Source organism: Fringilla coelebs, assembly GCF_963513975.1.
Source record: "Fringilla coelebs genome assembly, chromosome: 4".
In the NCBI taxonomy this organism is placed as follows: domain Eukaryota; kingdom Metazoa; phylum Chordata; class Aves; order Passeriformes; family Fringillidae; genus Fringilla; species Fringilla coelebs.
The window spans coordinates 48062111-48075067 of record NC_140032.1 but is presented as its reverse complement, the minus strand read 5'-3'; the positions used below and the strand labels follow the sequence as shown (position 1 = coordinate 48075067).

Genomic DNA, 12957 nt, shown 5'->3' with positions numbered 1-12957 from the left:
GCACGCCAGGTGCCCCTGGCAGGGGGAGGCGGCCCCGGGCGGGCCGTGGGCGCCTCTGCCGGGGTCGGGCGGCGCTGCCGCTCCCCGCGCCGCGCCTCCTCCGCCTGGCAGCCGGGCGGGCGGGCAGGGACCGGGAGAGGGAGAGGGAAAGGGAGGGCGCCGAGCTCGCCGCCGCCCCGGAGCTGTGGCAGCGCGGCCGGCCTGGGCGGCAGCCGGACCCCCGCCCGCCCGGCAGCGGGAGCGCCTCGGCCACCGCCGCCCGCCTGGGCGGCCAGCGGAGCCCCCGCCGGCCATGGAGCTCTCCCTGCGGCTGCTCCTGGCGTCCTGCCTCTCGCTGGGGGCGGCCGGGGAATTTGACAGAAGGTAGGCGCGGGGAGAGCGGGGGCGGCGGCCGGGCTCTCCCCTTTTTGACGCGGGGCGCTGCGGTGCCCCCGGGGCTCCCGCCTGTCACCGGCCCCCGGGGCTGGCTCCCGGCGAGGCGGGGGCGGCCGGAGCCCTCGGCGGGACGCGTGCGGCGCTCCCCGTGAGGTGCGGGCCGGGCGGGCCGCAGGTGGAGGCGCGGGGCCGCCGGTGCCGCTCCCGGCGCTCCCGCACGGACCTGCCGGCCCCCGAGCCGCCCGGCGCCGCGCCGTGATCGGCAGCCTGAGCACGGGCTTGGCTACAAGATAAGTTTATTGCTCTGGCGGGGCCGCGTCCCGCAAGAATTAAAAACAAAGCGCATCGCGTGCTGTAGAGATAAAATTAGCTTATTGACGCCCGGAGGCACTCTCAGCATACGGCGGCGGAGATCGCGGCTCAAGTTCTAACACGAAGCTCGGGGCGCGTGTGCCCGCGGGCCGTGTCGCGTCGTGTCGTGTCGTGCCAAGTGTCGCGACCGGCGGCGCTGCAGGGAGCGGGCAGTGCGCCCTGCGGGACAAACGGCCAGCGCGACCCCCGCCCTCCCCAGGGATTCTTTCTTCTTCTTCTTTTTTTTTTTAATAGGATCTGTTCAAATGCAGCGCTCACGGAGTTTCAGCCTGTCGTTTAAAGACATTGCTGATTCGTGTCAATAGTTTATAACTGCGTGAGGCCGTGGTATCTTTTCATTGGAACAAGGGAAGACCACAGCTCTCCTTTTATATTTAATTTCTGTTTAAAAGTCCAAGAAGTTTTTTTTTTTTCCTTTAATGTTTCCGTGAGAACATATTGAGAATTTTCAGCGAGAATTTTTTGTGAACTAAAACAATGCGTAAACTTTATGATGGCATTTATTCCACATTATAGATTCTGTTTCAGACTTCTGGACTTCTGTTCAGTGCCAGCCTGGGAGTGGCAGCAGTGAGCATACTGCAAAGCATGTCAGCTTTTTTCAGGCTTTGCTCAGCTATCATTTCCCGTCTTCACCTATTGCCGTTTGCATTTTTTGAACTAAACAAAGTATTAGTGATAGAAATATCCCACGCTCAGCTGAGAGCAGTTACTCTCTTCAAAAAAAGTAAAAAAAAAAAAAAAAATATATATCTCTATCCAGGAGAGGTTTCTGCTGTTCTTTGTTTTTTGGGGTTTTAGGTTGGTAGATTAATTTTATTTTTTACTCTAGGATGATTTGAGCTACTTTTAAAATGTTTCACCAGACTTTGTTGAACTGTCCTGTACAGGTGGCCCAGACAAATGGTCTCGTCTGCAGGACTGTGTCGCTTTGGAAGCAGAATTGACTGCTGCTGGGGCTGGGCCCGGGTGGCCTGGGGACAGTGCCAACGTGAGTATCACTGCTGCTGGGGCTTCAGGTCACTTTAGAGAAGGCTTGTACACACTTAGTCGTGCCTTTCAGGTGTTCACACACATCCTTACAATGCAGGGCTAGGCTTTGGCATGTGTGCACCTGCCTGACGTAGAAGGATGCTGTCATGTTAAAATTCTGTCTGTTTTTAACAGTGCTAAAAATGATTGCAGTCAAATAAGGTAAAATGGAGTTAGGGCAGGGAGAATTTGGAAATTTCTTTTTGGTTTCTGCTTCGTTTTGTGCTCTGATTTTATAACCTGGTGTGACTACACTGTGTCATGTTACAGGCACTGGAGGATGATATTTGCATCCAAGAAGAAAACCATAATTACTGATATTTCACTTAGAACATTGATGGAAATGTTCCAATTAAGTATTAAGCTCAAGTATTCTTTCAGTAAACCTAAACTAAGGGAATAAATCTGCCTGACAGCATCCTTTTACTGGGTCACATGTGAAAAGACACAGCTCTGAGATTCTCACATCTATCTAGACTCTTTGATATGACTGCAGGATAAACCAGTAGATAAGTCTTCATCATTAACTGCACCTTCAATAGGAATTCTGTGGAAGGAGCTAGTACTGTGTAGAAATTAAAATTGTTAGGGGTGCCGTAGAGACCTCAGCTTGTTAAAATTACAACCTTTGATACTGGGGATGCTTACTCATGTGTTTTAACGCTCATACATGAGGGACGTCCTGAAGTTTTTGTAGGAGCAAGCCTATAAACTCTGGTCCTTAGCTTTTATTATTTTATTTTTTTTATTTAGACATAAATATATGTGGACAAGATAATTTTCTGTCAAGCCGTTTTCAAAAGCAAACAGGTGTTAAATGCCATAAGTTCCTAGTCTGCAGGGCAAATGTTTGACAAAAGATAGGAAAAGCATTGGAAATGCAACTCTCAGCAAAGGTTTTGTTCAAATCTGTAAGCAGCAAGACTGGTTTCTCTCTTCCCAAGTATGTTAGAAGCCCAGAAGGTTTAATGGATACGTAAGATGACTAGTAAAAAACTATGGAAAGTACTTCTGGAATACAACATCTCTGATACTGTTTTCTTGATACAGAGTTCTTAGGTTGATACCTCTCAGGCCATACAATGAATAATTTTGATTTTTAGGGCTCTAATTGGTAACAAGTAGTGCTTTCCCTGGCATTAATATTTATGGAGACAGAAGAAGTATATTTAGTAGGTTGATTGAGGCTCCTCCAGAGGCAATAGGATCTATGTCCACCTTTTGTGATGCAGTTTAATTTGAAAATCATTGTGTGTTTAAATGTTTGAGGCTATGAAGGCTTAACTGGAAAATATCAATAATTTGCTTTGTTTAAGAAAAAACAAACAAAACCAAAATAGTCCAGACTAATGTGTCACTTTTCTTAGACAAGTTGTCTTCCATATTGTGACCATAAATTACAGCTCATGTTTACGTGAAAGTCAATTTCATATTATTACCAAATCTGATTTGTGTTTGCATTTTTATGATATTGTGAGACAGGAGTTGCATAAATTTATACTATCAAAAGATTCATAATTAAAAATTGGAAATAAGACAAAAGTAATAATGCACAGAAAGTATAATTTATTTGTTGTTCTTTGAATTCTGTCAGTAAGTTAATTTTTAGTGCTAGTTTTTCCACATACTATAAAGGCTTTTTTCTTTTCCTTAAGGCTAAAGATAGGTGAATTTTCACCTCATTCCACTGCATTTTAGTCCATTATCCACAAACTTGTTTCCATGCACATTTAGAAGACATGTAGATAGGTATTTTCTGGGATCATCTCCAGTTATTGGCACCAGACTTTCAAAAGAAAACAATCATTTAGGTGTCAAAAAGATTTTCCCCACTTTTTTTTTTTCTTTGCATACTGATAATTTTTGAATTGCTGGGTCAGAAGAGTCTCATATATTTAGGTGAAAATATTACTGAAACCATCAGCAGCTCCTTCTCTGTTCTAAATGGGAGACAAAATATTGGCAAAATAAAACACGAAAATCTGCCCCAGTTGCGGGTGGTGAAGATTCCAGACATATCACCAAGCAGGAGATTACACTAAATAAAAGGAAATCTCTCTAGTGCTTGCAGCCAAATAGAAAATCTGTAGTCAACTCTCCACCTTGGGAATGTGGCACCCAGTATGTAGGATTAACCTGGCACAGAAGGCAACATTCCTGCCTCAAAGGATAACTTGGGTATTTTACTGTACAAAGGAGTATCACTGAAAATTTTCAAAAAAGTTGATTGATTTTTTTCTTCTGCTTTCTCTCTGGTCAAAGGTAAAGCTCTTAGCCCTGTCCCCAAAATGCGTGGCATAAACAGATGTCAGACTTTCTCTACTAGATGTAGATTTTCTTTGGTATTTTAGTAGCAGTTCTGTTTGCACAAGGAAAACAAGTATAGAGTCAGACTTAAAAATTAGTAGTGAGACCCAATTTATAAATTGTCCAAAAAAGAAGCTTCAAATATTTAGGTAATAATGCTGAGCTCTTTATTAGTGAGTTGGAACTGCTCTTTTTCAAACCAACTTGAGCCATCTTTGGTATGCCTGCAACTGCTACAGCACCTTTGGACTCTCACCTGCTTACTCATGATGTACCACGCGAGTACTAATTATCTCTAAATTTATCCTTCTGACAACAAATGTAAGGGGAGAGACATGCTGGAGCCAGAGTGGAGCGGGCACACAGATACATGACAGGGTGGTCCCAGTTTGCAGAGACCTCTGAACTGTGATGAGCCAAGGGTACCTGGTCACTGATATACCTGGATACGTTTTCTGCTGTCCAGCTGAGCTGCTCCACCAAGCACATGTGGGTGTGCCCTCTGCCCACAGCTCCTGAGAAAAAAATGTGTTTATTTAAACCAGCAGTGTGATTTAAGGTAGTGGTTTAATTGTGACAAATGCTTAAGCCTGGATATGTCAGCTCTAGCAGAGCAGGAGTGTGGTGCAGCTGATGAGTGTCATTAAGGCCTTAAGCTTTGGTGACTCCATGCTGCTGATCTTCCATCCATAATCCATCCAGAGAGTTGCAAATGGAAACTGAACTGTGTTAGTTAAACTTGGTTTTGTGAAGTCTGAAGTTATTCCTTTTATGTCTCTTTGACTGGCAAAGGAGTGCACGTGGAGCATAATCATGCTTAGTGCTGCTTAGCAACTCCACTCAGCATAACTCAGCTGTCTTCTGCTCTTATAAACATGTAGGAAGAAGTTGAAATAGGGCCCTCCTTTAATTTACACTTCTTTCTTTACAACATCCTCCATCTCTTCTTTATACCAATCAAGACTTGTGCACGTGGGTCTGATCTGTCTGTAAGCTTCCTTCCAGAGCCTGTCAGTGTCAGCTGTAACATCTCAGCCAGTAGAAGTATTCGCTCTGCAGTGACAAGAAATTCCCTTCCCAAATGCCCTTTCAAATTCCAGTGAATGTGCTTAGAAGTTGTCCTTCAAACTGAAAAAATCAAGAACTTTGAATCAGGTTGGATTTTTTTTTTCTTTTTCTTTCTTACGGGGTTTGAACACCCAAGTGAGATCCATGTTTAATTTAGGCAGCTAAATGCATTTTGAGATTGATAAAAATATAGGCATGTTTTCAAAGGGTCTGAACAAAGTAACTCAAATTCATTGGCATTTCTTAGTCCTTGGAAATTGAAAGTCCATCTGTGCTGGTTTAGTAGCTTAGACTTAGAACTGTCCATATCTTCCATCATTAACATAACTAAGTAGCTTTTCTTAAATTTTGATTTGGTATGTAAAAGATTAATTAATTCAACCTGGTGTGTTGAAAGGCTAATTTGAAAGCAACAGAAATTATGTTTAAACACCAACTATTGGTGCTCCCTTGAAGTGCCCTCATCATTGATAGGGTTGAATTTTTACACTGAGGAACTCACTGCATCAGTGCTCTAAAGTTAGATCTTAAAATCCCACTTGAAATTAGTCCAAAAATCCCATGGTTTTGCCCAGCCTGAGGATTTACTTGCACTTTAATTAGTAGGAGTGGGAGTAATAGCTGTAAGTGGGAATAATCACACAAAAGCCTACCTCTCTGAAAGATGGTATGTTGATAAAGTACCTGATGAAATATGTGTAAAATTAGGGTTGTTGTTGTCTTGCTTTATGCCTTGCTGTTGTGCACCCAGCAGAGCTATAAACCTGAGTAAAAGTGAGGGCAGAAGGAGTTGCTTCTGGATTTCTTCTTTCAGAGCAGGGGAGGTGACTTTCTGTGACACAGTATTTTTGGTGAAAGCAGGTATCAATAGTGCATTTTTAATTCCTAAATGCTTTTGCATTTCAAGGCAACAGGATCGGTGGTACTGAATGTGTTGTCCTAACCCAGAGCCCATTTGAGGGGTTTTAAAGGACACAGGGAAAACCAAGTCAGGACACAGGTCCTTGCACACATCTTGCACAAATGCAAAAAATAATTCCTTGTGGGTATTTTTGCCACTTATCTATCTAGGTTCTCTCAAAACTGTTCTTAAAACTAATGGTCTGTCTGCCTCTTTTTTAGCTGGCATACAAATATCTCTGTAGTTCTTTCAAAAGCTACAAAAATAATTTCTGCCTGTGTGTGTCTTTCATGAACAAAATAGACCTGCTTTGAACCTGGCTGTGTGTCTGTTTGTAATTGATTTGTACACCAGTTATGTGTAGTCAAGGTACACTACAGAGGTGAAGATTGTTTCAAAATTTTAGCTGCAGTTCAACAGCAAAAAACTGTGGAAAGAGATAATATTTTAGCATAGATTTAAAAAGTTCAGCAGGATTTTTAAAAGAAAAGCAATATGAAGTGGATTGAATTCTCATTCTGCGTTACAGTTTGGACAACTCCTTTGCTGGAGGTGATGGCAAAAATGGTTCCTTTTGCTGTGTTAACATAGATAGCTACAGAAGAGAAGACCACATCTGCAGCTTCTATAAACAAATGCAGATCTGCTGTCAGACCCTCTGCTGACTGGAGTCTGTGTCACAGTTGGAGTCAGCAGATTATGTCTGATGGATAGAAAGTTTGACCAATGGAAGATGCTTAACAGGAATAAAATTTAACTGAATGTGGGTTTGATTAGCAGTGATATTTGATGACTTCACCCATTTCTATGTGTAATTATCTCTAAACAGTAAGAAAATCCGTGCAGTCTGTCTCAAGACGGGGTGGTGAAGATGAGTGTGCTCTTTCAGAGAGCCCATTGGTTGTAACTCCATCTGGTTATCTCCCTGTGCTGAGGTTTGAATGTTTTACCTGGGAAGCAAACCCAGAGTAGGTCAACAAAGTAGTTTTCCACCACAATTGGCTTAAAGGCCTAGGGACAGAACAGTCAAGGATGTATAAAGCCAAACCATCAGTTTACACCTCCCCTTAGCATCATTAAAAAGGCGTTAATTGAAGGATGTCAGGCTGGCATATTTAGACTTAGCCAAACCTAGTAGAAAGCAGGATTTCAGGAAGCTCTAAAGAGCACTTGCAAGAGAGAGGAGCTGGTACAAGTTGATATATAGCAGATGCAGGCATCACTGAGTGCTTTGCTGGGAACTGTGCATGCTGCTGCCTTCTCACAACCCTTGGGAAGGCTCTTGCAGTGTCTGTGCTGCTGCTGCTGCTGTCCTAAGGAGCTCAGAGGCTGTGTACCTGTTCTGTGCAATCTCTTACAGGGGCGTGAGGTGGTGGGAGGGGGAGGAAGCAGTGTCTGGGCTCTCATTGATGCTTAGAAGGAGGTTTTGTATTGGTAAAAACGAAGATGATTTACCCATATAAATCATCCAACACATCAATGGGAGAAGAGGCCATGGGCAGCTTAGGAATTCTGTTTCCTGCATGTAACATTGCTTTCAGTGGAAATGGCAATTCTGTATAGTCCAAGATGCACAAAAATAAAACCATGATTTTGTCAATAATGACCTGTGAAAATACTGGTTTCTAGGAGGCTGATCCACTAAAAGAAACATCCCTAAAGTCAGTAAGAGTTTTGCTACTGAATTTGGGGTTGCAAGATCACAGTCTGAATTAACGCATTGTGTTGGCAGTGTTTAATGAATACTGATACAGTGCGTGTCTACTTCTTATAAAATGACTGACATTTTTGTGCATCCCTGGTACTTTTCAAAGAAAAGGCATTTTATACAGAATTGCAATACTGCTTTACACTGCTATTCAAGAATAAAAATGAGGTTTTGCTATTTTTATTCAATTTTTTTCCAGTTTAGAACCTTTATGCCTTTAAAAGCATGACTTGACTGTGTTAAAGATACAGTATCCTTTTTCATTTCCCTACTGCCTTTATCATGCATTTCATATGCAGATTAGTAGTTTTGCAGCCTGCTTTTTTCTAAGGAAATGTCATCAGTAATCAATTTGACCAACTGCAACTGTAGTATATTGGTAATTGCATCTTCTCTGAAAGCCCAGCAACAACCTGAGGAGCTTCCTTACACTGTAACCAAGGCTAAGGGACTTCCAGGTTAAAACTAATTTAAACAAGTATAAGTTGCAATCATAGAAAACCCTTAAGTGCTGGTCACACACTACTTAAAATACAAAGAGCTGCTGTTGCTCAAGTCCCAGCCTGCTGTCACAAGGCTGTGTAGCCTAGCAAGCCACGCTGCTAACATTAAATTTATTGGCAAATAAATTGATTTCAAATAGCCTGAAACATATATCTGTGTTTTCATCTTATTTAAGTTTTGTAGCATATCTTGTTTCATGTGGTAGCAAGAGCTGAAAAGGTTTCTTTTAAAGTGAGTATTACTTTTAACTTAGATGACATTGCATTTTAAAATGTTATAAAAATGACCAGTAAATTTGCATGCCAACATGTTTATTGGTTGCAGATGTTCAGATACATATATATGGGTATAATTTTAATTGCTCTCAAATTAGCATCCAGATACTAGGCCTTTGTGTTTGAGCTGTGGAGACACAGCTTTAAGTTAAAAATATATACTCATACTTAAATGAAAGGATACTGTGTCTTTAAGAAAAGCATTTGTGCTCTGTTGATGGAAATGTTGAACCTGAACCATGAAACGTGAGACCACTTACTGTATGAAGCTTGACAAAGTGTAGCTCCTTAGTTGATTGAATAAGAATAGCATCACATCATTATATTTAATTACTCTTATGTATCAGAATGTGTTTGTTAAATCTCATAATGAAATGCTGATGTAAGGTATTTCCATTTTTAAATGTGTACCAGAATTTTTTTTTATTTCAGAAAAGCTCTGAATGTTGAATGTATGTAATTCTCCAGGAATGTAACAAGTTGATAAAAACCCCAGCCAAGTCCATCCAAAAAAAAAAAGCTGGAATTTCTCTTTTGGATATTTGTTTTGCAGCGTTCTACGTCTTAAGGCAGAGAATAGCCAGCCTAAGGTGCCAGCCCAAAGGTTAGCTGAACATATTTCTTGAAATACTTTTGGCAAGTTTATAACTTGGAGTTATGGCCTTGAAGTCATAAGTTTACATGAAAATTTTAATATGTGACAAGGAGGTAATTTTTTGTTGTTTTTCATTTTTTTAAGCATTTGATTTGGGGAAGATGAGGGGGGAAAGAAATTAACAGGGCTGTTTTATCCCAGATGCCTATACAATGATATACTTATTTTCTAAAATACGACGCTTTTTCCCTTTTCACTCCTTTTCTTTATTTTTACCTCAAGCCCTGTGCAGTATTTTTTGTTTCTGCAAATTGTTTGTACTACCAGCAATGCATTTATAAGCTGTCAGACCTAGGAGGCCTAATTTGCTTTCCTGGCACTGAATCATGTGCAGTGAGAGGTTATTTTGGAATGGCTGAGGCACATATTGCCCCCCACTGCCTGCTTTGCACTTCCACTGCAGGTTCTCCTTCCCAGAACAGGGAAACTTTACAGCCCTTGGTCTCCAGCAGTGTAGAACCTGGCAAAATGAAATCAATGTAGTTTACTTTGGTACCCAGGGCTGTTGTCTGTTGCTGCTTAGGAGTTGATGTGTCTTGATTGTTTCTGGCTCACTGGGGATGTTCCAGAGGACTGGAAGCTGGCCAATGTGATGCCTGTTCACAAAAAGGGTGGGAAGGAGGATCCTGGTAATCATAGACCAGTTAGCCTGAGTTCAGTACCTGGTAAGGTTATGGAACAGTTTATACTGAGTGTCATCACACAGCACTTACAGGATGGCCAGGGTGTCAGACCCAGCCACTGTGGGTTTAGGAAGGGTAGGTCATGTTTGACCAACCTGATCTCCTTCTGTGACCAAGTGACCCGCCTGGTGGATGCAGGAGAGGCTGTGGATGTTGTCTGGACTTCAGCAGGGCCTTTGGCACTGTCTCCCACAGCACACTCTGGAAAAGCTGGCAGCCCCTGGCTGGGACAGAAGTATCTTTGCTGGGTTCAGAATGGTGGATGGCCAGAGAGTGGTGGTGAACAGTGCTGCATCCAGCTGGTGGCTGCTCACCAGTGGTGTCCTCAGGGGTCTGTGCTGGGACCTGTTCTGTTCAATGTCTTCATTGATGGCATGGATGAGGGGATTGAGTCCTTCATTAGTAAATTTGGGGCTGACACTAAGCTGGGAGCATGTGTCGATCTGTTGGAGGGTAGAAGGGCTCTGCAGAGAGACCTGGAAAGGTTGGATGGGTGGGTGGAATCCAATAGGATGAAGTTTAATAAGTCCAAGTGCCACAGCATTATAGGCTGGGGACGGTGTGGCTGGACAGTGCCCAAGTGGAGAGGGAGCTGGGTGTGCTGGTTGACAGCCAGCTGAACACGAGCCAGCAGAGTGTCCTGGTGGCCAAGAAGGCCAATGGCATCCTGGCCTGTGTCAGGAATAGTGTGGCCAGCAGGAGCAGGGAGGTCACCCTTCCCCTGCACTGGGCACTGGTGAGGGCACACCCTGAGTGCTGTGTCCAGTGCTGGCCCCTCAGTTTGGGAAGGACGTTGAGATGCTGGAGCGTGTCCAGAGGAGGCAACGGGGCTGGAGAGGGGCTTGGAGCACAAACCCTGTGAGGAACGACTGAGGGAGCTGGGGGTGTTTAGCCTGGAGAAAAGGAGACTCAGAGGTGACCTTGTCACTCTGCAACTCCCTGAAAGGTGGCTGTAGCCAGGTGGGGGTTGGTCTCTTTGTCCAGGCAGCACTGGCAGGACAAGAGGACACAGCCTTAAGCTGTGCCAAGGGAAATATAGGTTGGATATTAGGAAAAAGTTTTTACAGAAAGAATGATAAAGTTCTGGAATGGGCTGCCTAGAGAGGTGGTGGAGTCACCATCCCTGGATGTGTTTAAAAACAGACTGGGTGTGGCGCTCGGTGCCATGGTTTAGTTGAGGTTTTAGGGCATGGGTTGGACTCTTTGATCTTGAAGTTCTCTTCCAACCTAGAGATTCTGTGATTCTTTTTGCACTCCCTGTGGCAGAGGCACAAGTCTCAGACAGGGAGGAGCAAAGCACTCAGCCATTCATCTCTGTATGAAATCATCTTTGTTACTGTGATACAGAAGTTACACTGCTGAAGCCAGTGGATGTTTTATATTTGAATAAACAAAATATCAGTAGGACCCAGTTGGTCTTCTGTCACCACACAGAGACACTCATGCTATCCCATTTCTACCTGTTGGAATTCCATGAACATATAGAAAAATTCAGGTAACAAACAGGCATTTAACATGGTAAGCATCATTCTTTAAGCAGTTTTAGTGAACCACTTGAAATGCAAACATGAAGCTTGACAAAGCATGAAATATTTCTTGCTTTTCTAATTTTGCATGTGTTAGATCAGATTTCTGCTGATTTTTAAGAAAGAGTATTTAAATGTAAAAGCATTAGGTTAACTTCTACTGACTTCATTGCATCCCACTGATTTCAGTTTTACCCTTGTTAAAGTTATGCATGCTGTGTAGCGCTGTTCTGAATATCAAGACATTCATAAGCCAGGGTCTGGATTTGTCTGTGTGGTTTAGAAACACGTTTGGCAGCAGTCAGAGCCAAGGCTAGAATTCACTGCAGTGAATGGCCCACACTGGTTGCAGTTAGTCATGTTAATGTGCTGTTACCAGATACAAAAGTGCAAACTGAGTAACTGATTTACTTGGGCAAGTGTTGGAGTACTGTGTGAAAAATAAGGAGCCTCTTACTTAATGGAATGTATGTTTCAGATAAAAACTTGAACATTTTGACATCATGAATGTCACAAATAAGGGCAAATAATTTCTGAAAAAATATTCAGGCATTAGATACTACCATTTTGTCTGATGTTATTGTCAGTTTCTAGTTACAGAAGCTGGTCAAGGACATTTGTTACCCTCCCCAAAAAAATAGATTTAGAAGTGTTGTGCAGATGAAGTGATCTGAAAATTAATACTCAGTTGTCCTAGTCAGACTTATTAATCTCGCAGAGATATATTCTGTGACTATTAATTAACTTATTTGGGAAGCAAAGTCACTTTTTCAGAAGTAATTCTCTAATATGGGTATGATGTGTTTTTACCACCTTCTAGTAACTTTGAGGTGGGATAAGCTTTATGCATTCTCTTGCAGTTGTGAGTAATTGAAGTATGTAGTTGAACAAAAAAGAAATATGCAGTTCTGAAAGATCTACAATGATTTATTTTATAAATTTAGCTCATACCTGTGGGATCCTAGATCAAAATTATGTGAATAAGGCAGTTTCATTTTCCTGAGCATGTTTATGTGATTGCATAATTTATAAAGAATCGCAAAAAGTAAACAGACAGATGTGAGCTGTAGCTGACTCTGAGGGAAATAAGTATTATGGATTTTGGTGTTGTGGTCTGTGAGCACCAAAGGAGGAAGGCACCCAGGTTCAGGTGGAGGAGACAGCCTAGAGGAAAGCTTCTTTCACCTACATGCAAATCTTGTCAGAAAGCTGGCACTGGGGGGAATATGTAAGAAACCATCCGAAGATGGGGAATGTGTTCTGCAATCAGCAGTGTGAGAGGATCCAGTGAAGTTATGTGAAGCTGAATACACTGTGTAATCATTTCTGGGCTGCTGCACAAATTACTTGCTGTGCCTGAGCAAATTGAATTTTAAGGAGCTGGGATCTGGAGTCAGAATAAATAGGGGGCTGTATGTTACTTGGGAAGAGAGGGCAGAAACAAGGCCATTCAGGCAGATGGTTAGCATAGTTTGTTTCAGATGCAGGTATTTCTGTGCATGATTTTAGACTTCAGAGAGATGAAAAAGAAGTTCAGAAATGGGGAGGCAA

At 42.7% G+C, this 12957-nt stretch overlaps 1 protein-coding gene across 2 annotated transcripts in view; it reads left to right on the top strand.

Moving 5' to 3' along the window:
• Positions 1 to 258: 258 nt before the first annotated feature.
• NPNT (nephronectin) overlaps positions 259 to 12957 on the top strand; it is a 48770-nt gene continuing 36071 nt past the window's right edge. Inside the window, exons 1-3 of one of the 2 annotated variants that reach the window (XM_084203944.1) lie at positions 259 to 363; positions 1638 to 1738; positions 9096 to 9146. In XM_084203944.1, coding sequence (XP_084060070.1) covers positions 293 to 363; positions 1638 to 1738; positions 9096 to 9146 — 223 coding nt within the window. In that variant the 5' untranslated portion in view covers positions 259 to 292. The remainder of the gene's footprint in view (positions 364 to 1637; positions 1739 to 9095; positions 9147 to 12957) is intronic. The other variant, XM_084203945.1, reaches the window with a different exon arrangement.